Below are 26,849 nucleotides of genomic sequence, written 5' to 3'. Positions count from 1 at the left end.
GTCCCTGGGGGTAGGATGGTACACAGTGCAGGTCTCTGGGGGTAGGATGGTACACAGTGCAGGTTTCTGGGGGTAGGATGGTACACATGACCGGTGGTGTGGGCAGGATGGGTAACCAGGAGGATGTAACAGAGTTGTGTGCCGTCGGGGGACAGGTGTCATGGCCGGCGGTGATGGAGGTGGGCGTGCAGACGAAGCAGGTGCTGGAGGAGGAACTGGACTGGGACCTAAGCAACCGCGAGGACAAGGAGACGCAGACACTTCCGCCCAACCCAACCTACTTCCGTAAGTGTCCCCACTGTCTGTGTTCACCTAGTTGTGCTTGCGGGGGTTCAGCTCTGCTCTTTCGGCCCGCCTCTCAACTGTCAATCAATTAAATGTTACTAACTACTAACTGTTTTTTTCCACACACACACACACACACACACACACACACACACACACACACACACACACACACACACACACACACACACACACACACACACACACACACACACACACACACACACACACACACACACACACCTGGAGAACGTTAGGTTTGTGAACAAACATCAACATGGGTTCTGGACAGGGAAATCGTGCCTAACAAACCTTCTGGAATTCTATGATAAAATAACGAGGATAAGACAGGACAGAGATGGTTGGGCGGACTGTATATTTCTGGACTGCCAAAAAGTCTTTGATACAGTACCGCACATGAGACTGCTGTTCAAGCTCGAGAGGCAGGCGGGGGGGGGGGAGGTCCTAGCATGGATAAGGAACTACCTAACAGGAAGGAGCCAAAGAGTTACGGTAAGGGGCGAGAAGTCGGACTGGCGAACAGTAACAAGTGGAGTACCACAAGGATCGGTGCTGGGACCAATTCTATTTCTTGTATATGTTAACGACATGTTTACAGGCGTAGAGTCCTACATGTCGATGTTTGCGGATGACGCAAAGTTGATGAGAAGAGTTGTGACAGATGAGGATTGCAGGATCCTCCAAGAGGACCTGAACAGGTTGCAGAGATGGTCAGAGAAATAGCTACTGGAATTCAACACGAGCAAATGTAAAGTTATGGAAATGGGACTAGGAGATAGGAGACCAAAGGGACAGTACACAATGAAGGGGAACAGCCTACCTGTGACGACGCGCGAAAGAGACCTGGGGGTGGACGTAACACCTAATCTATCTCCTGAGGAACATATAAATAGGATAACGACAGCAGCGTACTCTACACTGGCAAAAGTTAGAACATCATTCAGAAACCTAAGTAAGGAGGCATTTAAGGCGCTTTGCACTGCCTACGTGAGGCCAGTTTTAGAGTATGCCGCCTCATCATGGAGTCCCCATCTGAAGAAGCATATAAAGAAGCTGGAAAAGGTTCAGAGGTTTGCAACGAGACTCGTCCCAGAGCTACGAGGGATGGGGTATGAGGAGCGCCTGAGGGAACTATGCCTTACGAGACTAGAAAGAAGAAGGGAGAGGGGGGACATGATAGGAACGTATAAAATACTCAGAGGGATTGACAGAGTGGACATAGACGAAATGTTCACACGGAATAGTAACAGAACGAGGGGACATGTATGGAAGCTTGAAACTCAGATGAGTCACAGAGATGTTAGGAAGTTTTCTTTTAGCGTGAGAGTAGTGGGAAAATGGAATGCACTTCAGGAACAGGTTGTGGAAGCAAATACTATTCATAATTTTAAAACCAGGTATGATAGGGAAATGGGACAGGAGTCATTGCTGTAAACAACCGATGCTCGAAAGGCGGGATCCAAGAGTCAATGCTCGATCCTGCAGACACAACTAGGTGAGTACACACACACACACACACACACACACACCAGGAAGCAGCCCGTGACAGCTGACTAACTTCAAGGTACCTATTTACTGCTAGGTAATAGGGGCATTCATGGTGAAAGAAACTTTGCCCATTTGTTTCTGCCTGGTACGGGGATTGAACCCGCGCCACAGAATTACGAGTCCTGCGCGCTGTCCACCAGGCTACCAGGCCCCCTAGTAGTGTGTGTGTGTGTGTGTGTGTGTGTGTGTGTGTGTGTGTGTGTGTGTGTGTGTGTGTGTGTGTGTGTGTGTGTGTGTGTGTGTGTGTGTGTGTGTGTGTGCGCGCGCGCGCGTGCGTGCGCGCGTCACAGACATCCTAACATGTATGTCTCGGTTAATCCAAGTTAATACGTGTTTTCAGAGCTGAGCCGGACAGACGCCTTCGTTCAGACAGACTACCGATATCTACCCTTGGTGACGGACGTCCCCCGACCCACCACCAGCATGTTTCCGCTCAAGGTACGTCCAAACCCGCTCAGGGCGCGTCCAAACCCGCTCAGGGCGCGTCCAAACCCGCTCAGGGCGCGTCCAAATCCGCTCAGGGCGCGTCCTAACCCACTCAGGGCGCGTCCTAGCCCGCTTAGGGCACGACCTAACCCGCTCAGGGCACGTCCTAACCCGCTCAGGGCACGTCCTAACCCGCTCAGGGCACAACCTAACCCGCTCAGGGCACAACCTAACCCGCTCAGGGCACGACCTAGCCCGCTCAGGGCACGTCCTGACCCGCTCAAGGCACGACCTAACCCGCTCAGGGCACGACCTAGCCCGCTCAGGGCACGTCCTAGGCCGCTCAGGGCACGTCCTGACCCGCTCAAGGCACGTCCTAACCCGCTCAGGGCGCGTTCTGACCCGCTCAGGGCGCGTCCTAACCCGCTCAGGGCACGTCCTAACCCGCTCAGGGCACGACCTATCCCGCTCAGGGCACGACCTAACCCGCTCAGGGCACAACCTAACCCGCTCAGGGCGCGTTCTAACCCGCTCAGGGCGCGTCCTAACCCGCTCAGGGCACGTCCTAACCCGCTCAGGGCGCGTCCTAGCCAGCTCAGGGCACGTCCTAACCCGCTCAGGGCGCGTCCTAACCCGCTCAGGGCACGTCCTAACCCGCTCAGGGCGCGTCCTAGCCAGCTCAGGGCACGTCCTAACCCGCTCAGGGCGCGTCCTAGCCCGCTCAGGGCACGTCCTAACCCGCTCAGGGCGCGTCCTAGCCTACCTTACCTTGAGGTTACCTTGAAGTGCTTCCGGGGCTTAGCGTCCCCGCGGCCCGGTCGTCGACCAGGCCTCCTGGTTGCCGGACTGATCAACCAGGCTGTTGGACGCGGCTGCTCGCAGCCTGACGTATGAGTCACAGCCTGGTTGATCAGGTATCCTTTGGAGGTGCTTATCCAGTTCTCTCTTGAACACAGTGAGGGGTCGGCCAGTTATGCCCCTTATGTGTAGTGGAAGCGTGTTGAACAGTCTCGGGCCTCTGATGTTGATAGAGTTCTCTTTCAGAGTACCAGTTGCACCTCTGTTTTTCAACGGGGGTATTCTGCACATCCTGCCATGTCTTCTGGTCTCATGTGATGTTATTTCTGTGTGCAGGTTTGGGACCAGCCCCTCTAATATTTTCCACGTGTAAATTATTATGTACCTCTCCCGCCTGCGCTCAAGGGAGTACAGTTTTAGGCTCTTTAGTCGGTCCCAATAGTTTAGATGTTTTACTGAGTGGATTCTAGCAGTAAAGGATCTCTGCACTCTCTCCAGGTCAGCAATTTCTCCAGCTTTGAAAGGTGCTGTCATTGTGCAGCAGTACTCTACTCTAGAGAGCACAAGCGTTTTGAAAAGTATCATCATCGGTATAGCATCTCTAGTGTGAAAAGTTCTTGTTATCCAACCTGTCATTTTTCTTGCAGTTGTGACGGCTACTTTATTGTGTTCTTTAAAGGTAAGGTCTTCCGACATGAGTACACCCAGATCCTTTACATTGCCTTTTCGTTCTATGTTATGATTTGCCTGAGTTTTGTACGTGGTTTCCGTTTTTATATTTTAGCCCGCTCAGGGCACGTCCTAACCCGCTCAGGGCGCGTCCTAGCCCGCTCAGGGCACGTCGTAGCCCGCTCAGGGCACGTCCTAACCCGCTCAGGGCACGCCTTGAGTTCTAGTTCGATGTTAGTTGTTTCTTTACTTCCTCTACTGTTGCCTAATTATGTTAGAGTGTCTCATTTATGATGGTCTCCTCTGGCAAAAGTAGGAGGTGTTCACTCACGGTGGTGATCACACCCTGGACACCGACGTTCAGTTCCTCACAATTCTCCGCATCACTTTCTGTATATCCCCGTCCCGCTGTGCGTAGTCTCATATCCCCGTCCCGCTGTCCGTAGTCTCATATCCCCGTCCCGCTGTCCGTAGTCTCATATCCCCGTCCCGCTGTCCGTAGTCTTGTCACTTGGTCGTTCACTGTCATGTTCCTTCGTGTATGATCATGTAGGGGTTTGTATGGTATTGCTTCTCAAGCAAAGACACATTTTCGTAGTTTCTTTTTATATTTATGTATTCGTTCCTAGTTCTGTTGCATCTATTCCCGTTTTCTTCTGTCCTATAATATCTGTATTTCCTCCATTCCCTTCTACTTTTTTTACGTTTCTATTTAGTATGAAGCACTCTTCAGCCTCTTTGCATCTCCACTTAATACATCATTTCGTGTACTGTTTCTCTTATAAATCCCCCCCCCCCACCCCCCAGTGTACATCTTCCAGGTACCCTTATCCTCATGTGGTCCCTTTTCCTATAGTTAACTCTCCTTGCCCTGACCCCTAGTCTCGTGGTCATCCTTAAAGTTCCATCATTTACTCAAAGTTCTCGATGGTTTTCTCATTCTGGGTGAAGATCAGGTGGATATCCTTCCCTTTCTCTTGTCATCCTTTACATGTTGTGTTAAGTTTCTTACCATAACATCCACACATTTGTCTCCCAACGTGATTTAGGTCTCCATCTGTGTGTGTGTGTGTGTGTGTGTGTGTGTGTGTGTGTGTGTGTGTGTGTGTGTGTGTGTGTGTGTGTGTGTACTCACCTATTTGTGCTTGCGGGGGTTGAGCTTTGGCTCTTTGGTCCCGCCTCTCAACTGTCAATCAACTGGTGTACAGGTTCCTGAGCCTACTGGGCTCTATCATATCTACATTTAAAACTTTGTATGGAGTCAGCCTCCACCACATCTCTGCCTAATGCATTCCACCTGTTAACTACTCTGACACTGAAAAAGTTCTTTCTAACGTCCCTGTGGCTCATTTGGATACTCAGTCTCCACCTGTGTCCCCTTGTTCGCGTCCCACCAGTGTTGAATAGTTTATCCTTGTCTACCCTGTCAATTCCCCCGAGGATTTTGTAGGTAGTGAGGTCTATTCTGTATCCTGTGTCTGGCCTCCTGTTTCCACCGCCTAGTTTCATTGCTTTGCATTTACTCGGGTTAAACTTTAGCAGCCATTTGTTGGACCATTCATTCAGTCTGTCTAGGTCATCTTGTAGCCTCCTACTATCATCCTCTGTTTCAATCCTCCTCAATCCTCAATGTGTGTGTGTTGTGTGTGTGTGTGTATTCACCTAGTTGTGCTTTGCGGGGTTTGAGCTCTGCTCTTTCGGCCTGCCTCTCAACGGTCAATCAACTGTTACTAACTACTATTTCTTTTTTTTCCCCACACTACACACACTCCAGCAAGTAGCCCGTGACAGCTGACTATCTCCCAGGTACCTATTTACTGCTAGGTAACAGAAGCGTTAGGGTGAAAGAAACTCTGCCCATTGTTTCTCGCCGGCGCCCGGAATCGAACCCGGGACTACAGGATCACGCGTTCAGCATGCTGTCCGCTCAACCACCGGCTCCTAAGTGTGTGTGTGTGAGAGAGAGAGGGCGGCCACGGTATACGAGTGCAACCCGCTCTTGCACAAGACAGTACATATATGACTTATTGCTTATAATCAATATTTGGTATATTAATAAGTATATATATGGTATATTCCAAGTTATATTTTGTTTTCAATGTGTAAACTCTTCATACCGAATTTTAATATTAAGATTTTTTTTCAGGTTCATTAAATAATAGATATTTTATACAAAATTTTGACAATATCCTGAGTTACTTTACAATTTATTTAAATATTTGTTTTGTTTCATTATTTTTATAAAACTGTAATATCTATATAGGTATAGGTTAAGTACTAACTGTAATTAAGAAGCAATAACATGCTTGTCTTAACATACTAAGAAGGTTAGGTTAGGTCGGTGTTTTCTATTCAGATTTTCAAGGTAAACTCATATATTTACAATAAATTAGTATATCACATATGAACTTATTAATAAGCCAATATTGACTATAAGCAAGTGCGAGAACGGGTTACAACCGAGCTGCCAAGAGGAGTAGAGCACCTTGTGCCACGCCAAGCGTGGTCGTGGAGCCACAATCAGCTGAGGCACGGTGAGACAGGAGCGGCCGGCCCCTTGTGTTAATGGTCACTTCCTGGAGCACTTTCAAACATTCATTGTGTGACACATAAACATGGAATTCAATGTATTTACAATCTTGTTCGTAAAACATTTAGACACGCACACGTGTGCGCTCATACATGCGCACATGTGCACTCATACATGTGCACTCATACATGCGCACATGTGCACTCATACATGCGCACATGTGCACTCATACATGCGCACATGTGCATTCATACATGCGCACATGTGCACTCATACATAGGCACTTGAGAACCCAGTTTTAGAATAAGCATTACTGCTGTTTAAATATATATAGGTATAAACCGTCATATATAGACCCTGACCCACCACCACCAGCTGTGTGGCAGACCATGACCCACCACCACCAGCTGTGTGGCAGACCCTGACCCACCACCACCAGCTGTGTGGCAGACCATGACCCACCACCACCAGCTGTGTGGCAGACCCTGACCCACCACCACCAGCTGTGTGGCAGACCATGACCCACCACCACCAGCTGTGTGGCAGACCATGACCCACCACCACCAGCTGTGTGGCAGACCATGACCCACCACCACCAGCTGTGTGGCAGACCATGACTCACCACCACCAGCTGTGTGGCAGACCATGACCCACCACCACCAGCTGTGTGGCAGACCATGACCCACCACCACCAGCTGTGTGGCAGACCATGACCCACCACCACCAGCTGTGTGGCAGACCATGACCCACCACCACCAGCTGTGTGGCAGACCCTGACCCACCACCACCAGCTGTGTGGCAGACCATGACCCACCACCACCAGCTGTGTGGCAGACCATGACCCACCACCACCAGCTGTGTGGCAGACCATGACCCACCACCACCAGCTGTGTGGCAGACCATGACCCACCACCACCAGCTGTGTGGCAGACCATGACCCACCACCACCAGCTGTGTGGCAGACCATGACCCACCACCACCAGCTGTGTGCCAGACCATGAACCACCACCACCAGCTGTGTGGCAGACCATGACCCACCACCACCAGCTGTGTGGCAGACCATGACCCACCACCACCAGCTGTGTGGCAGACCATGACCCACCACCACCAGCTGTGTGGCAGACCATGACCCACCACCACCAGCCGTGTGGCAGACACTGACCCACCACCACCAGCCGTGTGGCAGACCCTGACCCACCACCACCAGCTGTGTGGCAGACCCTGACCCACCACCACCAGCTGTGTGGCAGACACTGACCCACCACCACCAGCTGTGTGGCAGACCCTGACCCACCATCACCAGCTGTGTGGCAGACCCTGACCCACCACCACCAGCTGTGTGGCAGACCCTGACCCACCACCACCAGCTGTGTGGCAGACCCTGACCCACCACCACCAGCTGTGTGGCAGACACTGACCCACCACCACCAGCTGTGTGGCAGACCCTGACCCACCACCACCAGCTGTGTGGCAGACCCTGACCCACCACCACCAGCTGTGTGGCAGACCCTGACCCACCACCACCAGTTGTGTGGCAGACCCTGACCCACCACCACCAGCTGTGTGACAGACCCTGACCCACCACCACCAGCTGTGTGGCAGACCCTGACCCACCACCACCAGCTGTGTGGCAGACCCTGACCCACCACCACCAGCTGTGTGGCAGACCCTGACCCACCACCACCACCACCAGCCACGAGAGCCGTACTAAGAGACAGTCTCCACCAACAGGTGAAGAACGCCAGCACCCAGACGGAGGTGACCACAGCCTCGGCGTCGACGCAGACAGAGGTGTTATTCCTGCCTCCTCCAGCAGCCCTCACCCGGCCGCCCACCTGGTCAGTACTCCACCACTCACCACACCATTACTCACGCCTCTGTCAACCACACTCCCCCACATGAACCACCACCATAATATTATATTTACGTCAACATGTATAAACTTATTATATAAGGTGGATTTTAGGTTAAACATTGTTTTGTTTATTTTTTTGGTTAAACCTGGTAGAGCTCTGACGTCATATCCATCGACGACGTCTTAATAGTCACGTGACCAAATGTAACCAATGAGGCATCAGTGATGCCATTTGTTTGACGTCACACCTTTTGCAGCTGCATAAAGTGCAGCGACCCATAACATCAGTCGTAGGCGATCTCCATGTGTAGGCACCAGAGGAGTGTAGGCACTTGTAAGCTGACTTTGTCGTCGGTAAAAAGCCTTTTGTGCAATCCACTTTTTGAGAGGAAACCGACCATGCTCAGGAATTATGAAATTAGGCTGCACATTGTGCAGAGTCCAGCGCTGACATGTGGAGTATTTCCTAGCAGGCATTTGTTTTTATTCTTGATTTCGTCAATTTACTTTAATTGATTTAGATTACTTCAGTGGAGTGTATGTTTTAAAGTTCTCCTGCCAGGTGCTTATCTGATCACAGGGGGGGGAGGGGGTTATATTACATATATATAGCCTATGCCACAAATAGTGGATATTAATACTCTACACATTAATGGGTTAGTATTATTGCAGCGGTTGTGGTTAATTTTGTGGTAGAATTCGTGTCATCTGTGTGGTTGTGTGAAAGGTGGTCCAACATCAGACTTTGGTTTGTCACATGTCATCCTTCCTGGACCGGGGTTAATGACGACTGTTGGTCCTTGTTAAAAGCAAGTAACCGTCTGTACAGGTTCACGTAGGTTATGACAGCTCTCAGTGACTATCTTTAGTTCATCAAAGGTTACCCTTGTTTGGTTGTTCTTAGGCATCCTAACCCACTAACCTATCTAACAGTTAACAGTGGTCACATGTTACTAAAAGACTTGGCGTTTAGTCAGATACTCGACTCTTCCTGTTATTGATGATAAGGTCGCCCCTGATGTTTGTGTATACTGACATACACCTCCTGATGTTTGTGTATACTGACATACACCTCCTGATGTTTGTGTATACTGACATACACCTCCTGATGTTTGTGTATACTGACATACACCTCCTGATGTTTGTGTATACTGACATACACCTCCTGATGTTTGTGTACCGACATACACCTCCTGATGTTTGTGTACCGACATACACCTCCTGATGTTTGTGTACCGACATACACCTCCTGATGTTTGTGTATACTGACATACACCTCCTGATGTTTGTGTACCGACATACACCTCCTGATGTTTGTGTACTGACATACACCTCCTGATGTTTGTGTACCGACATACACCTCCTGATGTTTGTGTACCGACATACACCTCCTGATGTTTGTGTATACTGACATACACCTCCTGATGTTTGTGTACCGACATACACCTCCTGATGTTTGTGTACTGACATACACCTCCTGATGTTTGTGTATACTGACATACACCTCCTGATGTTTGTGTATACTGACATACACCTCCTGATGTTTGTGTATACTGACATACACCTCCTGATGTTTGTGTATACTGACATACACCTCCTGATGTTTGTGTATACTGACATACACCTCCTGATGTTTGTGTACTGACATACACCTCCACAATTATAATTCCGAGTATATGGTTCAACACATTAAGGACACATTAAGATAGAGTGACCACTGGACCCTCACTGACCATGGCCGTGTGTCAGCAGCATCAGCCAGGCGTCGGGGGATGAGATTGACCTGGCTGACGCCAGCTCTGGTCCATCCACGTCGGGGCTGGGGTCCGCCATGCCTCGCCAGCAGCTTCTGCCAGTGGTTCCTGCCCTCGCCACCCCTCCTCCAAGCCCGCCACCGCCCGCCCCTGCGGAGGAGCAGCAGCCCGCGGACACCACCGGCAGGAACGAGGCCAGGAGGGTCGCCCATCAGCGCTGGACCAGACTGGCGCGCCTGGGTGTGGACAACCTCTTGATGACGGGTCTTACGGTCCTGCCAAGGCCGCACCGCGTTCGTATGATCATGGTGAGTGTTCTGTGGGTGTGACCGTGTGTGTACTCACCTGGTTGTGGTTGCGGGGGTTGAGCTCTGGCACTTTGGTCCCACCTCTCAACTGTCAATCAACTGGTGTTCAGCTGTGTTTGTGTGTGTGTAAATGCGTGCGCACGCACAAGGGTTGAGCTTCGCCTCTTTTGTCTCACCTCTCAACCATCAATGCAGCCCGTCCTCATAAACAAAGCCCAAAGTCCATTCCATGCACCCGCCAAACCCCGCCCTGTTTATGAATGAAAACGGTTTACACACGACTCACAACTGATGACGTCCGGAACAAGTGCTTCACTGACGAATTTTGTTCGAACCACAACGCTATTAACAGCCCGTCCTCCAAACAAAGATACAAAAGTGATTCCATGCACCCGCCAAACCCCCTGTTTATGAATAAAAAGCGATTTGCACACGACTCACACAACCCATCCTCGACTCAAGTCCATTACATTCAGCGGTCGACCCCACAGACGCATTCATAAATTTTAACATGCTGTTCATTCAAAACGGGAATTTTCTCAAGTATAAATTAATATTATAATATATTAGCATATTGTGTATATATAGGCATAGGATAGGTTAGCTTAGGTGTTTAGGTTCTGTTGGTGATTATTTGTATTTGTAGTACGTGGGTGAAGCATTTATAGCGTTGTGATTCGAACAAAATTCGTCAGTGAAGCACTTGTTCCGGATATGTTCGAACGTCAGCAGTTGTGAGTCGTGTGTAAATCGCTTTTCATTCATAAACAGGGAGTTTGGCGGGTGCATGGAATCACTTTTGGATCTTTGTTTGGAGGACGGGCTGACTCACAACTGCTGACGTTCGAACATATCCGGAACAAGTGCTTCACTGACGAATTTTGTTCGAATCACAACGCTATAAATGCTTCACCCACGTACTACAAATACAAATAATCGCCAACAGAACCTAAACACCTAAGCTAACCTAACCTATGCCTATATATGCACAATATGCTAATATATTATAATATTAATTTATATTTGAGAAAATTCCTGTTTTGAATGAGCAGCATGTTAACATTTATGAATGCTTCTGTGGGGTTGACCGCTGGAAGGAATGGACTTGGTCTGAGAACGGATTGTGTGTACAAGCTCCAGAGCCTATAGGGATTTTTCATACCTTCATCTGAAACTGTGTATTGTGTCTGTCTCCAGCCCTACACTGCCTGGTGCCTTCCATTTGTTAACACAAGGCCATGTATACCACACAACCCTTACACGAGGTTATGTATACCACACAACCCTTACACGAGGTTATGTATACCACACAACCCTTACACGAGGTTATGTATACCACACAACCCTTACACGAGGTTATGTATACCACACAACCCTTACACGAGGCCAAGTATACCACACAACCCTTACGCAAGGCCATGTATACCACATAACCCTTACACAAGGTCATGTATACCACACAACCTTTACACAAGGCCATGTATAACACACAACCCTCATTCAAGCACATGTATAACACACAACACTCACGCAAGCACATGTATACCACACAACACTCACGCATGTATACCTGTATATCATAGAACACAACTTTTTTCATACGAAACCGTACGTTGTCGTGCGTATGACATACGAATATGAATTAGTTGATATAAGCCATACGACTTGGTTTGTGGCCGGCCAAGCTTGCATTGTATCTCTGAACTGTGACACGCAGCGTTGGCACCCACACGGGCATCACCGTGTGACGTCATGACCTCGCGAGCTAATGACGTCACTTATATGGTGATGACGTAACAGTTGCGGTAATGACGTAACTATATGGTAATGACTCCTTACAGGTGGACGTGAGTGTGCAGACGGATAACGACATCCTGACGGACGAGGCGCCCCAGTTCGCTGCCCAGCCGCCACAGTGTAGGAAGGCTGAGCTGCTGGCCGAGGCTGACTTCAGCGACACGGACGCCCATGTTCTCCTGGCCTCAGACCAGGTACTGCTGGTACTGTGGGTTACCCCCCCCCCCTCCTGGCCTCAGACCAGGTACTGCTGGTACTGTGGGTTACCCCCATCCCCTCCTGGCCTCAGACCAGGTACTGCTGGTACTGTGGGTTACCCCCCCCCCCTCCTGGCCTCAGACCAGGTACTGCTGGTACTGTGGGTTACCCCCCCCCCCTCCTGGCCTCAGACCAGGTACTGCTGGTACTGTGGGTTACCAACCACCCCCCCCCCCTCCTGGCCTCAGACCAGGTACTGGTGCAGGCGATGAGTCACAATAACGTGGCTAAAGTATGATGACAAGACCACACACTAGAATGTGAAGGGACGACGACGTATCGGTCCATCCTGGACCATTCTCAAGTCACAATCGACTTGAGAATGGTCCAGGACGGACCGAAACGTCGTCGTCCCTTCACATTCTAGTGTGTGGTCTGGTCATCAGGTACTGGTGGTAGTGTGGGTTACCCCCCCCCACTCCCCTCCTGGCCCCAGACCAGGTACTGGTGATAAGTATTATTGTTAAGAGTTAAGGTAATTATAAGAAGAGCGCACTAAGCCAATACTACAATATAAGACTTGAAAAGGATAAGGATTTAGGACGGAGGAAAGGAATAGTGCCCAATCACTTAGACTGCTGGGGATTGTTATTAAAAATGGGTGTGTGTGCATAACTGTATCTCCCTATGTGTATTATATATGTATATGTATATGCATGCAATCAAAAAGTATTAAGAAGTAACAAGTATGGCTGAATATATGATGACCAAACACACGCCAGAAGATGAAGAGACGGCGACGTGTAGTGACCGTCCTGGACCATTGTCAGGTGGTGGGTGGTGGTGGTCAACACACGACCCCGTCTTGTGGTGTAGTGGTCTTAACACGGGTATCTTTGACAGGTGACGGAGGACTTGGAGGAGCTGGTGGCCTTCTTGTGTCATCCCACGGAGGACAACCTTCAGATGGTGAGGGTGCTCTTCCGCTGGGTCACCGATAACATCAGGTGGGTGGTGGTGGTGGTGCTGGTGGTGGTGGTGTGGGTGGTGGTGCTTGTGGTGTGGTGGGTGGTGGTGTGGGTGGTGGTGTGGGTGGTGGCTTGGTAGAGGTGATGATGTGGGTGGTGATGGTATTTACCTATCAGTACTTACCTATCTACAGGGGAGTGAGGTCTAGCTCTGTGTGCCCCGCCTACCAGCCTTGTGATACTTATTGCATTACAATTTATCTATTCCGACGTCCAAACTGTTTGTTGAATATGGCCATAAAGTTGTGGATGGAGGTGGCTTCCATAACTTCCTATTTTAGATCATTTCACTTGTTAACTACCCGTACAGGGTACGAGTACTTGCTAACGTCCCATAAGCTCATTGACGCTTCCACTTGTGTCCTCTTGTCTTGCTTTCTCTCAGTCTGAAGAGTCTATCCTTGTCCACCTTATCTATTCCTCTAAATATCTTATAGGTTGTGATCATATCTCCTCTGTTCCTTCTATCATCTAGGGTTGTGAGATTTAGTTCCATTAACTTATCCTCGTAGTTTAACCCTCTTAGCTCGGGCACTAATCTTATGGAAAACTTTTGTTCTTTTTCAATTTTGGCTTTGTTTCCCAAGGTGCGGGTTCCACGCCGGTGCTGCATAATCCAGTGTTGGTATTACAAATGTTGCGTAGATTTCTTTGAAGGTGTCTTGATTTAAGTTTCTAAATGATGTACATATATTTGCCAGCATCCCATATGCTGCTGATGTTATCCTGTGTGAGTGTGCCTCCGGTGCGAGTGTTATTCCTGTTATCTTCCCCTTCTGTTCTCCTCTATTCCTTTCCAATCTTAATTACATTTCATTTGTTGAGACTGAATTCCAGCAGCCACTTGTTTGACCACTCCTGGAGATTGTCAAGGTCTTCCTGTAACTTTCTGCAGCAACTTGTGTTTCTCCACAGACACACACCTGGGCACTGCTGGCAACTCCTTCTAGTGTTATTTTTTAGCAGAGAAACTCCGTCTGTGTGTCCAAGATTACAGGCCAGCTGCGTTGGGCTAGTCTTATCCAACTTTCCAGAGTGACTTGTGTTGGGGGGGGGGGGATTTTTATGACAATGAATACTGACTATGACAAGACTGTCATAGGCTTGGGCGGGGGGGGGGGGAGCATTTCCCCCATCCCCCGAAATTCGTGGAAGGTGGATGACCGAGTCCCTAAAATGTCGGAGACTGGTAGGGTGTAGATGGGGGAGGGGGTGGGGGCGGTTGTGTTGATGGGGAGGGGGAGGGGGTGTATGTTAGGGGAAGATCGGGTGGGTGGACGCTGAGAGGGTGTATGGGGGACAGAGAGGGAGAGGGTGTATGTGAGGGATGCTGGGCAGGTTGGCTGTGGGTGAGAGGGGGAGGGGGGTGCCGGAGCGACCCGGGCACCGCCGGGTACCCCATATAATATATAACTATAAAGCAAGGACTGTTATGGGCAAGTCGCTGCTGGTCCCCAAGGCGCAACCTCTTGGTCGCCCCGGACACTGTCCGCATGTATGTATGTATGTATGTATGTATGTATGTATGTATGTATGTATGTATGTATGTATGTATGTATGTATGTATGTATGTATGTATGGCTCTATGTATGTGTGTGAACACGTTCTACTGAACGTGGTGAGAATAACTTCAACTATCTCATCCCTTCGTGTGTATTTATTCCTCTATAAACTTATTTCAGTTTCCCTCGGGCGGGGCCGGGGGGGGGGGGGGGGGCCTGATGCTACCTGTGGGTCACGTGACCTTTTCTCCAGTCCTTCACCCTCCAGTCCTTCACCCTCCAGTCCTTCACCCTCCAGTCCTTCACCCTCCAGTCCTCCACCCTCCAGTCCTTCACCCTCCAGTCCTTCACCCGCCAGTCCTCCACCCTCCAGTCCTTCACCCTCCAGTCCTTCACCCTCCAGTCCTTCACCCTCCAGTCCTTCACCCTCCAGTCCTCCACCCTCCAGTCCTTCACCCTCCAGTCCTTCACCCGCCAGTCCTCCACCCTCCAGTCCTTCACTCTCCAGTCCTTCACCCTCCAGTCCTTCACCCTCCAGTCCTTCACCCTCCAGTCCTCCACCCTCCAGTCCTTCACCCTCCAGTCCTTCACCCGCCAGTCCTCCACCCTCCAGTCCTTCACTCTCCAGTCCTTCACCCTCCAGTCCTTCACCCTCCAGTCCTTCACCCTCCAGTCCTCCACCCTCCAGTCCTTCACCCTCCAGTCCTCCACCCTCCAGTCCTTCACTCTCCAGTCCTTCACCCTCCAGTCCTTCACCCTCCAGTCCTTCACCCTCCAGTCCTTCACCCTCCAGTCCTTCACCCGCCAGTCCTTCACCCTCCAGTCCTTCACCCTCCAGTCCTTCACCCTCCAGTCCTTCACCCTCCAGTCCTTGACCCTCCAGTCCTTCACCCTCCAGTCCTTCACCCTCCAGTCCTCCACCCTCCAGTCCTTCACCCTCCAGTCCTTCACCCGCCAGTCCTTGACCCTCCAGTCCTTCACCCTCCAGTCCTCCACCCTCCAGTCCTTCACCCGCCAGTCCTTCACCCTCCAGTCCTTGACCCTCCAGTCCTTGACCCTCCAGTCCTTCACCCTCCAGTCCTTCACCCTCCAGTCCTTCACCCTCCAGTCCTCCACCCGCCAGTCCTCCACCCTCCAGTCCTTCACCCTCCAGTCCTTCACCCTCCAGTCCTTCACCCTCCAGTCCTTCACCCGCCAGTCCTTGACCCTCCAGTCCTTCACCCTCCAGTCCTCCACCCTCCAGTCCTTCACCCTCCAGTCCTTCACCCTCCAGTCCTTCACCCTCCAGTCCTTGACCCTCCAGTCCTTGACCCTCCAGTCCTTGACCCTCCAGTCCTTCACCCTCCAGTCCTTCACCCTCCAGTCCTTGACCCTCCAGTCCTTCACCCGCCAGTCCTTCACCCTCCAGTCCTTCACCCTCCAGTCCTTCACCCGCCAGTCCTTCACCCTCCAGTCCTTGACCCTCCAGTCCTTCACCCTCCAGTCCTTCACCCTCCAGTCCTTCACCCGCCAGTCCTTCACCCTCCAGTCCTTGACCCTCCAGTCCTTCACCCTCCAGTCCTTCACCCGCCAGTCCTTCACCCTCCAGTCCTTGACCCTCCAGTCCTTCACCCGCCAGTCCTTCACCCTCCAGTCCTTCACCCTCCAGTCCTTCACCCGCCAGTCCTTCACCCTCCAGTCCTCCACCCTCCAGTCCTTCACCCTCCAGTCCTTCACCCTCCAGTCCTTCACCCTCCAGTCCTTGACCCTCCAGTCCTTGACCCTCCAGTCCTTGACCCTCCAGTCCTTCACCCTCCAGTCCTTCACCCTCCAGTCCTTGACCCTCCAGTCCTCCACCCTCCAGTCCTTCACCCGCCAGTCCTTCACCCTCCAGTCCTTCACCCTCCAGTCCTTCACCCTCCAGTCCTTGACCCTCCAGTCCTTCACCCGCCAGTCCTCCACCCTCCAGTCCTTCACCCTCCAGTCCTTCACCCTCCAGTCCTTGACCCTCCAGTCCTTCACCCTCCAGTCCTTGACCCTCCAGTCCTTCACCCGCCAGTCCTTCACCCTCCAGTCCTTCACCCTCCAGTCCTTGACCCTCCAGTCCTTGACCCTCCAGTCCTTGACCCTCCAGTCCTTCACCCTCCAGTCCTTCACCCTCCAGTCCTTGACCCTCCAGTCCTCCACCCTCCAGTCCTTCACCCGCCAGTCCTTCACCCTCCAGTCCTTCACCCTCCAGTCCTTCACCCTCCAGTCCTTGACCCTCCAGTCCTTCACCCGCCAGTCCTCCACCCTCCAGTCCTTCACCCTCCAGTCCTTCACCCTCCAGTCCTTCACCCTCCAGTCCTTCACCCTCCAGTCCTCCACCCTCCAGTCCTTCACCCTCCAGTCCTTCACCCTCCAGTCCTTCACCCTCCAGTCCTCCACCCTCCAGTCCTTCACCCTCCAGTCCTTCACCCTCCAGTCCTTCACCCGCCAGTCCTTCACCCTCCAGTCCTTGACCCTCCAGTCCTTCACCCTCCAGTCCTTCACCCTCCAGTCCTTCACCCTCCAGTCCTTCACCCGCCAGTCCTTCACCCTCCAGTCCTTGACCCTCCAGTCCTTGACCCTCCAGTCCTTCACCCTCCAGTCCTTCACCCTCCAGTCCTTCACCCGCCAGTCCTTCACCCTCCAGTCCTTGACCCTCCAGTCCTTCACCCTCCAGTCCTTCACCCTCCAGTCCTTCACCCGCCAGTCCTTCACCCTCCAGTCCTTGACCCTCCAGTCCTTCACCCTCCAGTCCTTCACCCTCCAGTCCTCCACCCTCCAGTCCTTGACCCTCCAGTCCTCCACCCGCCAGTCCTTCACCCGCCAGTCCTTCACCCGCCAGTCCTCCACCCTCCAGTCCTTGACCCTCCAGTCCTTCACCCGCCAGTCCTCCACCCGCCAGTCCTTCACCCGCCAGTCCTCCACCCTCCAGTCCTTCACCCGCCAGTCCTTGACCCTCCAGTCCTCCACCCTCCAGTCCTCCACCCTCCAGTCCTTCACTCTCCAGTCCTCCACTCTCCAGTCCTCCACTCTCCAGTCCATTTCTGTCTGGCTGTGTTGAAGAAGTGACGGTTGAAAACGCATTAAGTATTCTTTTCTTTTTTTCAATGTGGTTTTTGGGGCAATGTTTGATGAGTGTTGTGGTGGTGGTTGTTGCATGTGTGGCGCCGGTGGCTGAGTCACAGTAACCTGGCTCAAGATGTCACCACCATACAACACATCACACTGTAAATAGACGACCATGTTTCGTTGTTTCTTACTTTCCCTCGTTGCTCCACACGCACGCACACGCACGCACACTGATGATTGTCATGCCCTTCAAGATGACCTGGATAAAATAAGTATATGGAGCACCACTTGGCAAATGGAATTTAACGTTAATAAATGCCACGTTTTGGAATGTGGAATAGGAGACCATAGACCCCACGCAACCTATATGTTATGTGAGAAATCTGTAAAGAATTCTGATAAAGAAAGAGATCTAGGGGTGGTTCTAGATAGAAAACTATCACCTGAGGACCACACAAAGAACGTTGTGCGAGGGGCCTATGCCACGCTTTCTAACTTCAGAATTGCTTTTAAATACATGGATGGCGATATACTAAAGAAATTGTTCACGACTTTTGTTAGGCCAAAGCTAGAATATGCAGCAGTTGTGTGGTGCAAATATCTTAAGAAGCACATCAACAAACTAGAAAAGGTGCAAAGACATGCTACTAAGTGGCTTCCAGAACTGAAGGGCAAGAGCTATGAGGAGAGGTTAGAAGCATTAAATATGCCAAAACTAGAAGACAGAAGAAAAAGAGGCGATATGATCACTACGTGCAAAATAGTAACAGGAATTGATAAAATCGATAGGGAAGATTTCCTGAGACCTGGAACTTCAAGAACAAGAGGTCATAGATGTAAACTAGCTAAACACAGATGCCCAAGAAATATAAGAAATTTCACTTTCGCAAACAGAGTGGTAGACGGTTGGAACAAGTTAGGTGAGAAGGTGGTGGAGGCCAAGACCGTAAGTAGTTTCAAAGCGTTATATGACAAAGAGTGCTGGGAAGACGGGACACCACGAGCGTAACTCTCATCCTGTAACTACACTTAGGTAATTACACTCACACTCACCACACGCAACCACACTCACCACACGCAACCACACTCACCACACGCAACCACACTCACCACACGCAACCACACTCACCACACGCAACCACACTCACCACACCGCAAGTCTTCATGAATTACGAATAAACTTTGAGCCAGAAATTACTAGCCGTGCAGAGAGCGTGCTGGTGGCCGCCGTCAACACAATCACGGAGGCGCCACAACAATGTATTTATTCGACTAACATTTACATCAGCTAACGCCGGCCTCTCTAAGAATGCAGCAGTAGGCCTCATAAGACCAGCAAAAAGACAAAAATAGTAACATCCTCGAGTTCTTGTATAAGACATTATCATTCCTCGTCCAGCCCGGGCTGGCGGCGCGGGTGTTGATAATTTTTTTTTACATGCAAGTATGGAAATTAAATACAATAAATACAATAAAACGGTATAACAAAGCAAAACAAAAGACCACCGGCCAGAAGGACCGACAGTAGAATGTAAACAACAAGCATAACTAGAGAAAAACAGCATACATCAGGACAAATCAGAACACAAGAGAAACAACGGAAACAAGCAAGCAATGCACACAACAAAATAACACATGAAACAAAACAAACATAATCATCATGACGTACAGGTAATGCATAAATATAACAACATAAAATATAACAAGAAAATCAAAATATACAATAAGCCAATAATAAAACAACACCAGCCACACAGCACACTTACAACGCCAAACATGATAAACAACAACACTCACAACACAACACCGGCCTCGCAATAATCAAAAGGAGAGGCACGAGCACAGGACACAATAGGGCAAACATTACAGCCAGAGGGGCACACAGTATTACATAATCAAATAAACAGATAATTAGTGGACATACTTGCCCGGAAACCGGGCCCGCGGAAACCGCACATTGAATGCTTCCCAGAGCAACCACTCCCGAGGGTCCAGCTCATTCACCGGGGAAGCCATAACCTCAGGAACCCTGGCAACAAACACCCGCACACAGAGGACCCAGATGGTAGTACTGACGAGTCGCGTAGTCGCCACGCGTCCCCCACACGAAGGGAACCTCCCCAGCATGAAAACAGTCCGGTTCATCCGACAGCATTACTCAGCAATCAACGCCCAGTAACTCGGCGGCATCACAGACGCCGGCAACACGTCCTCCAGGTCCCCGACGCACACCCTCACAGGAGCAGGCCGGACAGAGGGCACCACCACAGGGGCACCCGCGTCCTCCGGCACCGGACGGCGCGCATCCTTCCGTAAGGTAACTACGAGGCCACGCCCAGGACCAGGATCCATACCATCCCTGGCAGCGGAAGCCACCACCCCCACCGCGGAGAGCCCCCTGGAGGCGAAGGAACGGAAGGCACGGCCGATACACGGGCACCAGCACCAGCAGGCACATGGACCTCCGCCACCACTAACTCCGTAGACATCGACGCAGCCGGAGGTACCTCTACTCTCGAAGATCCAGTCACTGAAGTCACCTACATCAGCCCAGGCAGAAGACGACAGCCGGGAACGCTTGGGCTCCGGGCGGACATTGTCCGAGCCGGACACGGACCCAGATACACAGGCACTAGCAGCCGGACGAACCGCCGCCCGACTTAAAACAGCAGCAGCCTCAACCACAGGTGGAACCGGACCGCACACAGCAGGCGGCGGCACCGCCACCCCAGCACCCATCACAGACGGAACACAAGGCGAAGGCGCGAGGCCAGGCGCAGGAGCAGAGGAGAGCGCTGAAGACGCACAGAGATCGCCCGGAAGGTCATCGGGAGCAGCGGGGACAGCGACGGGAACAGGAAGAACATCCGACGGCACGACAACACCCGGAGGAGGGTCCTCAACAACCGAAGAAAGGACAGGCGATACAGGTGGAGCAGGGGGAGCCGCAGCATCCAACGGGACACTCATCTCCTCACCCCCGGAGTCCTCCAGAGGGAGCGGCGGGAAATCCTCTTCTTTGAACATGTTCACTGGAGCAACCATATCCTCAGTGCACCCGGCAGCTTGATGACCCAACAGGCCACAACGAAAACACGTCCGCGGTTGCCATGCATAAAACACCCGTACGTAGTACTCTAAAAGCCGGACAGGTTAAAAGCCGGTTATTATTAACACGTCAAAGTGCGAGCGGCGGCTAACAGTCTGCCTGACCATTCCACCACCTAGGAGACCTGGTCAGAGACAGGACCGTGGGGACACTGATCCCAGGAATCTTCACGAGGTAATACAATTCTCACACCCCTAATTATAAGCGGTAAGTCTTTCTAAAGCTGAACACCTCTTCACTCCACCCACTATTAATTTTTGTATATAAAACATTGAGTAATTAAGCTTCAAAATGAAAATGTCGGTTATACGGTATATACTTATAATGGTGACGGGTATACTGTTATCATGAACTTTGTCAGTAATATACACAACTTTTTGGGTAAACTAAATCAGTTATAAATGGTGAACCGTGTGTGAATATGTTCTTGTGTGTGGCGACTCTTCCTTCAAGGTTACTGACACTTATTATTATGATTATTATTATTATTATTATTATTATTATTATTATTATAATGCATAAAGAAATCATGTTAAGTATCAATGAGCTTCGAATTCGTCTGACGGCTTCTACTGATTTACTCATTGATACATCGCGTTAATGTGATTGTGCAATATTATTATTATTATTATTATTATTGTTATTATTATTATTATTATTATTATTATTATTATTATTATTATTATTATTATTATTATTATTATTAACAATAATAATAATTTATTCAAGAAATATAGAGCAGATGATGCAGAGGGTTAGATGAGGAGTTACATAAATACAGTGTCCCTCCCTGGCTTAACATGAGCAGTACTGAGCAGTACCCCTTCTCTCTTGCACAGCTCACTACTCTATCATTTCTACGTCACAACTTTCAATTACTTTAATAATAAATTAAAATACCGTTAGTGTAGCCTTCTCGTGTCTTACTCTGGGGGGGGGGGAGGGGGGTTATCGTTTAGTGACTTCCCAAGATCTGGACCACAATTCATCAAGCTTGATGGCTCCTGCCAAGTGGTGCTGATAAATCAAGTTCCTAAATGTCAACAATGTGTTTTACTGTCCTGATTGTAGTAAGAGCGGAGAGGTAGAACAGCTTGTTGACAGAGCCCGGGTGCATTGGGGGGGGGGGAGTGTGTAAAACCCCGGTCTGTGTCTCGGAGAGGCTGCAGGATCCGTGTGAGGGTAGTAACACTCCCGGTTGCAATTCTTTTAACCATGTCGTGGCGCAATCGACTAAGGCGCGTCTGGGATCATCCAGGACGTAAGTTCGAACCCTCATCACGGCCCATGTGAGTTTGTTCATTTGATGAATCACGCTATTGGGATTTCTGTTGTATTATAAAGATGCATAGGTTTCGTAAGGGGCACCGAAATGGTTGACTGACCACCAGGCGGCTGGTACACAGAGAGAAGAGGCGCTCATCTGGCATCTCGTTCTCTCGTTCTGCCATTCCGTATACAGTCAACCCGTTCTCGCACTGGCTTATAGTCAATATTGGCTTATTTAATAAGTGCATATGTGACATACTAATTGTGAATATTTTAGTTTACCTTGAAAAGCTTCATAGAAAACACCGACCTCACCTAACCTTCTTAGTATGTTAAGATAAGCCTCTTATTGCTTCTTAATTACAATTATTACTTAACCTATCATACAGTACAACTGTTCGGTCCATTAATGGGTGGAGGAGTGGGTGGATGGTGATGGAATAGGGGGAAGGTGGGTGGGTGGAGAGGGTAGATGGTGGCGGAGTGGTGGATGGTTTAGCTAACTAGAAATGTGCCAACTCCAGCAAGCCACCGAACTCATCGGCGCCGCTGCACGAGAAACGTAAATATTCTGGTGCTTTAATTTATAGTGGTGCTTTATATTTGTACCTTGTACTTTTGTTTATGGTCTGGGCTGCTTCTTTGTTGCAATGTTCGTTTGTTTAGGTTGAGAAAGTTGTTGTTGCCATCGGGAAGTGTGCACCAATTATCAGGAAGTGTGCACCAATTATCAGGAAGTGTGCACCAATTATCAGGAAGTGTGCACCAATTATCAGGAAGTGTGCACCAATTATCAGGAAGTGTGTGCAACAATTATCAGGAAGTGTGCAACAATTATCAGGAAGTGTGCAACAATTATCAGGAAGTGTGTACCAATTATCAGGAAGTGTGCAACAATTATCAGGAAGTGTGCACCAATTATCAGGAAGTGTGCACCAATTATCAGGAAGTGTGCACCAATTATCAGGAAGTGTGCACCAATTATCAGGAAGTGTGCACCAATTATCAGGAAGTGTGCACCAATTATCAGGAAGTGTGCACCAATTATCAGGAAGTGTGCAACAATTATCAGGAAGTGTGCAACAATTATCAGGAAGTGTGCAACAATTATCAGGAAGTGTGCACCAATTATCAGGAAGTGTGCACCAATTATCAGGAAGTGTGCACCAATTATCAGGAAGTGTGCACCAATTATCAGGAAGTGTGCAACAATTATCAGGAAGTGTGCACCAATTATCAGGAAGTGTGCAACAATTATCAGGAAGTGTGCACCAATTATCAGGAAGTGTGCACCAATTATCAGGAAGTGTGCACCAATTATCAGGAAGTGTGCACCAATTATCAGGAAGTGTGCACCAATTATCAGGAAGTGTGCAACAATTATCAGGAAGTGTGCACCAATTATCAGGAAGTGTGCAACAATTATCAGGAAGTGTGCACCAATTATCAGGAAGTGTGCACCAATTATCAGGAAGTGTGCACCAATTATCAGGAAGTGTGCACCAATTATCAGGAAGTGTGCACCAATTATCAGGAAGTGTGCAACAATTATCAGGAAGTGTGCACCAATTATCAGGAAGTGTGCACCAATTATCAGGAAGTGTGCAACAATTATCAGGAAGTGTGCACCAATTATCAGGAAGTGTGCACCAATTATCAGGAAGTGTGCAACAATTATCAGGAAGTGTGCACCAATTATCAGGAAGTGTGCACCAATTATCAGGAAGTGTGCACCAATTATCAGGAAGTGTGCACCAATTATCAGGAAGTGTGCACCAATTATCAGGAAGTGTGCAACAATTATCAGGAAGTGTGCACCAATTATCAGGAAGTGTGCACCAATTATCAGGAAGTGTGCAACAATTATCAGGAAGTGTGCACCAATTATCAGGAAGTGTGCACCAATTATCAGGAAGTGTGCAACAATTATCAGGAAGTGTGCACCAATTATCAGGAAGTGTGCACCAATTATCAGGAAGTGTGCACCAATTATCAGGGAGTGTGCACCAATTATCAGGAAGTGTGCACCAATTATCAGGAAGTGTGCACCAATTATCAGGAAGTGTGCACCAAATATCAGGAAGTGTGCACCAATTATCAGGAAGTGTGCAACAATTATCAGGGAGTGTGCACCAATTATCAGGAAGTGTGCACCAATTATCAGGAAGTGTGCACCAATTATCAGGAAGTGTGCAGCAATTATCAGGAAGTGTGCACCAATTATCAGGAAGTGTGCACCAATTATCAGGAAGTGTGCAACAATTACCAGGAAGTGTGCACCAATTATCAGGGAGTGTGCACAATACCCTACGACACATGTCAGTTGTATTATTGGCTTTTCATGTATTGCTGTGAATTTTGTTTTAGTTTACGGATTCCCTTGTTGGGGCTGTGATGTGTTATCTGTGCACCATACACGAGCACGTCACTGTGCACCATACACGAGCACGTCACTGTGCACCATACGCGAGCACGTCACTGTGCACCATACACGAGCACGTCACTGTGCACCATACACGAGCACGTCACTGTGCACCATACACGAGCATGTCACTGTGCACCATACACGAGTACGTCACTGTGCACCATACACGAATACGTCACTGTGCACCATACACGAGTACGTCACTGTGCACCATACACGAATACGTCACTGTGCACCATACACGAGCACGTCACTGTGCACCATACACGAGTACGTCACTGTGCACCATACACGAGTACGTCACTGTGCACCATACACGAGTACGTCACTGTGCACCATACACGAGCACGTCACTGTGCACCATACGCGAGTACGTCACTGTGCACCATACACGAGCACGTCACTGTGCACCATACACGACCAGGTGTATGGTGTATATAAACAACATGAAGGTGGAAGATCCAGACAATTTCTTTATGCGGGATATTCAAACCCCTGTAAATATAACTGATATAAACACGAGCGCACTAAATTTTGAAAAAGAAATTGAAAACATGCCCATGCACTCGGCCCAGGTCCAGACTCATGGAATTCAATATTTATAAAGAAATGCAAAGTGCCGGTAGCACAGGCACTCAGTATAGTGTGGAGGAAGAGCTTGGACACGGGGGAGATACCAGATGCACTTAAAGTAGCAGACATAGCCCCTCTACACAAGGGAGGGAGCAAATCATTGGCAAAAAATTATAGACCAGTTGTACTAACATCGCACATCATAAAAGTATTTGAGAGAGTGATTAGGAGTCAGGTCACCAATTTCATGGAGACCAATGACCTTCACAACCCAGGCCAACATGGATTTCGAGCGGGAAGATCGTGCCTCTCACAGCTACTTGAGCACTACGACAAAGTCACTGAGGCATTAGAAGAGAAGCAGAATGCTGATGGGATATACACGGACTTCGCAAAGGCTTTCGATAAATGTGACCATGGCGTGATAGCACACAAAATGAAGTCAATGGGAATAACCGGTAAAGTAGGACGCTGGATACTCAGTTTTCTGTCAAACAGGACTCAGCGAGTAACTGTCAACCATATAAAATCTAGTCCAAGTGCAGTGAAAAGCTCTGTACCTCAGGGTACAGTCCTTCCACCGCTGCTTTTCCTTATTCTCATATCAGATATAGACAAAAATACAAGTCACAGCTTCGTATCATCCTTTGCAGATGACACAAAAATCAGTATGAAAATTACCTCGGCTGAGGACATGGAAAAACTTCAAGCTGATATTAATAAAGTTTTCGACTGGGCATCAGAAAATAACATGATGTTTAACAGTGATAAATTCCAGGTACTCAGGTACGGTAAAAATGAGGACCTTAAACATAATACAGAGTACAAAACACAATCAAATGTACCCATAGTAGGAAAACAGCATGTAAAGGATTTGGGAATAATAATGTCTGACGACCTAACGTTTAAGGAGCATAACCAAGCAAATATTGCGACAGCCAGAAAAATGATAGGATGGATTACGAGAACTTTCAAATCCAGGGATCCCATCACAATGGTTGTACTCTTCAAGTCACTTGTGTTGTCCCGTCTTGAGTACTGCTCAGTACTCACTTCCCCCTTCAGAGCAGGAGAGATTGCTGAAATAGAGGGAATACAGAGAACATATACGGCACGCATAGACGCAATAAAGCACCTAAATTATTGGGATCGTCTCAAAGCCCTCCAAATGTACTCACTAGAAAGAAGACGAGAGAGATATCAAATAATATACACCTGGAAGATACTGGAGGGCCAAGTACCAAATCTACACAGTAAAATAACAACGTACTGGAGTAAACGATATGGAAGAAAATGTAGAATAGAACCAGTGAAGAGCAGAGGTGCCATAGGCACAATCAGAGAACGCTGTATAAACATCAGAGGTCCGCGGTTGTTCAACGTCCTCCCAGCAAGTATAAGAAATATTGCCGGAACAACCGTGGACATTTTCAAGACGAAACTAGATTTATTCCTCCAAGGAGTGCCGGACCAACCGGGCTGTGGTGGGTATGTGGGCCTGCGGGCCGCTCCAAGCAACAGCCTGGTGGACCAAACTCTCACAAGTCGAGCCTGGCCTCGGGCCGGGCTTGGGGAGTAGAAGAACTCCAGAACCCCATCAACCAGGTATCAACCAGGTCACTGTGCACCATACACGAGCACGTCACTGTGCACCATACACGAGCACGTCACTGTGCACC

General features: G+C 49.4%; 1 protein-coding gene across 2 annotated transcripts in view; it reads left to right on the top strand.

Annotated features, from left to right (window-relative positions):
* The first annotated feature begins 163 nt into the window (after positions 1-163).
* LOC138349841 (hillarin-like) overlaps positions 164-26,849 on the top strand; it is a 62,475-nt gene continuing 35,789 nt past the window's right edge. For both annotated transcript variants that reach the window (XM_069321802.1, XM_069321801.1), the window contains exons 1-6: positions 164-285; positions 2,195-2,292; positions 8,009-8,115; positions 9,885-10,194; positions 12,036-12,185; positions 13,093-13,196. In XM_069321802.1, the coding sequence (XP_069177903.1) occupies positions 174-285; positions 2,195-2,292; positions 8,009-8,115; positions 9,885-10,194; positions 12,036-12,185; positions 13,093-13,196 (881 nt within the window). In that variant the 5' untranslated portion in view covers positions 164-173. The remainder of the gene's footprint in view (positions 286-2,194; positions 2,293-8,008; positions 8,116-9,884; positions 10,195-12,035; positions 12,186-13,092; positions 13,197-26,849) is intronic.

Source organism: Procambarus clarkii, chromosome 10 (assembly GCF_040958095.1).
Source record: "Procambarus clarkii isolate CNS0578487 chromosome 10, FALCON_Pclarkii_2.0, whole genome shotgun sequence".
In the NCBI taxonomy this organism is placed as follows: Eukaryota; Metazoa; Arthropoda; class Malacostraca; order Decapoda; family Cambaridae; genus Procambarus; species Procambarus clarkii.
Note: the sequence above shows the minus strand (reverse complement) of the source record. Positions and strands in the feature narration are given on the sequence as shown.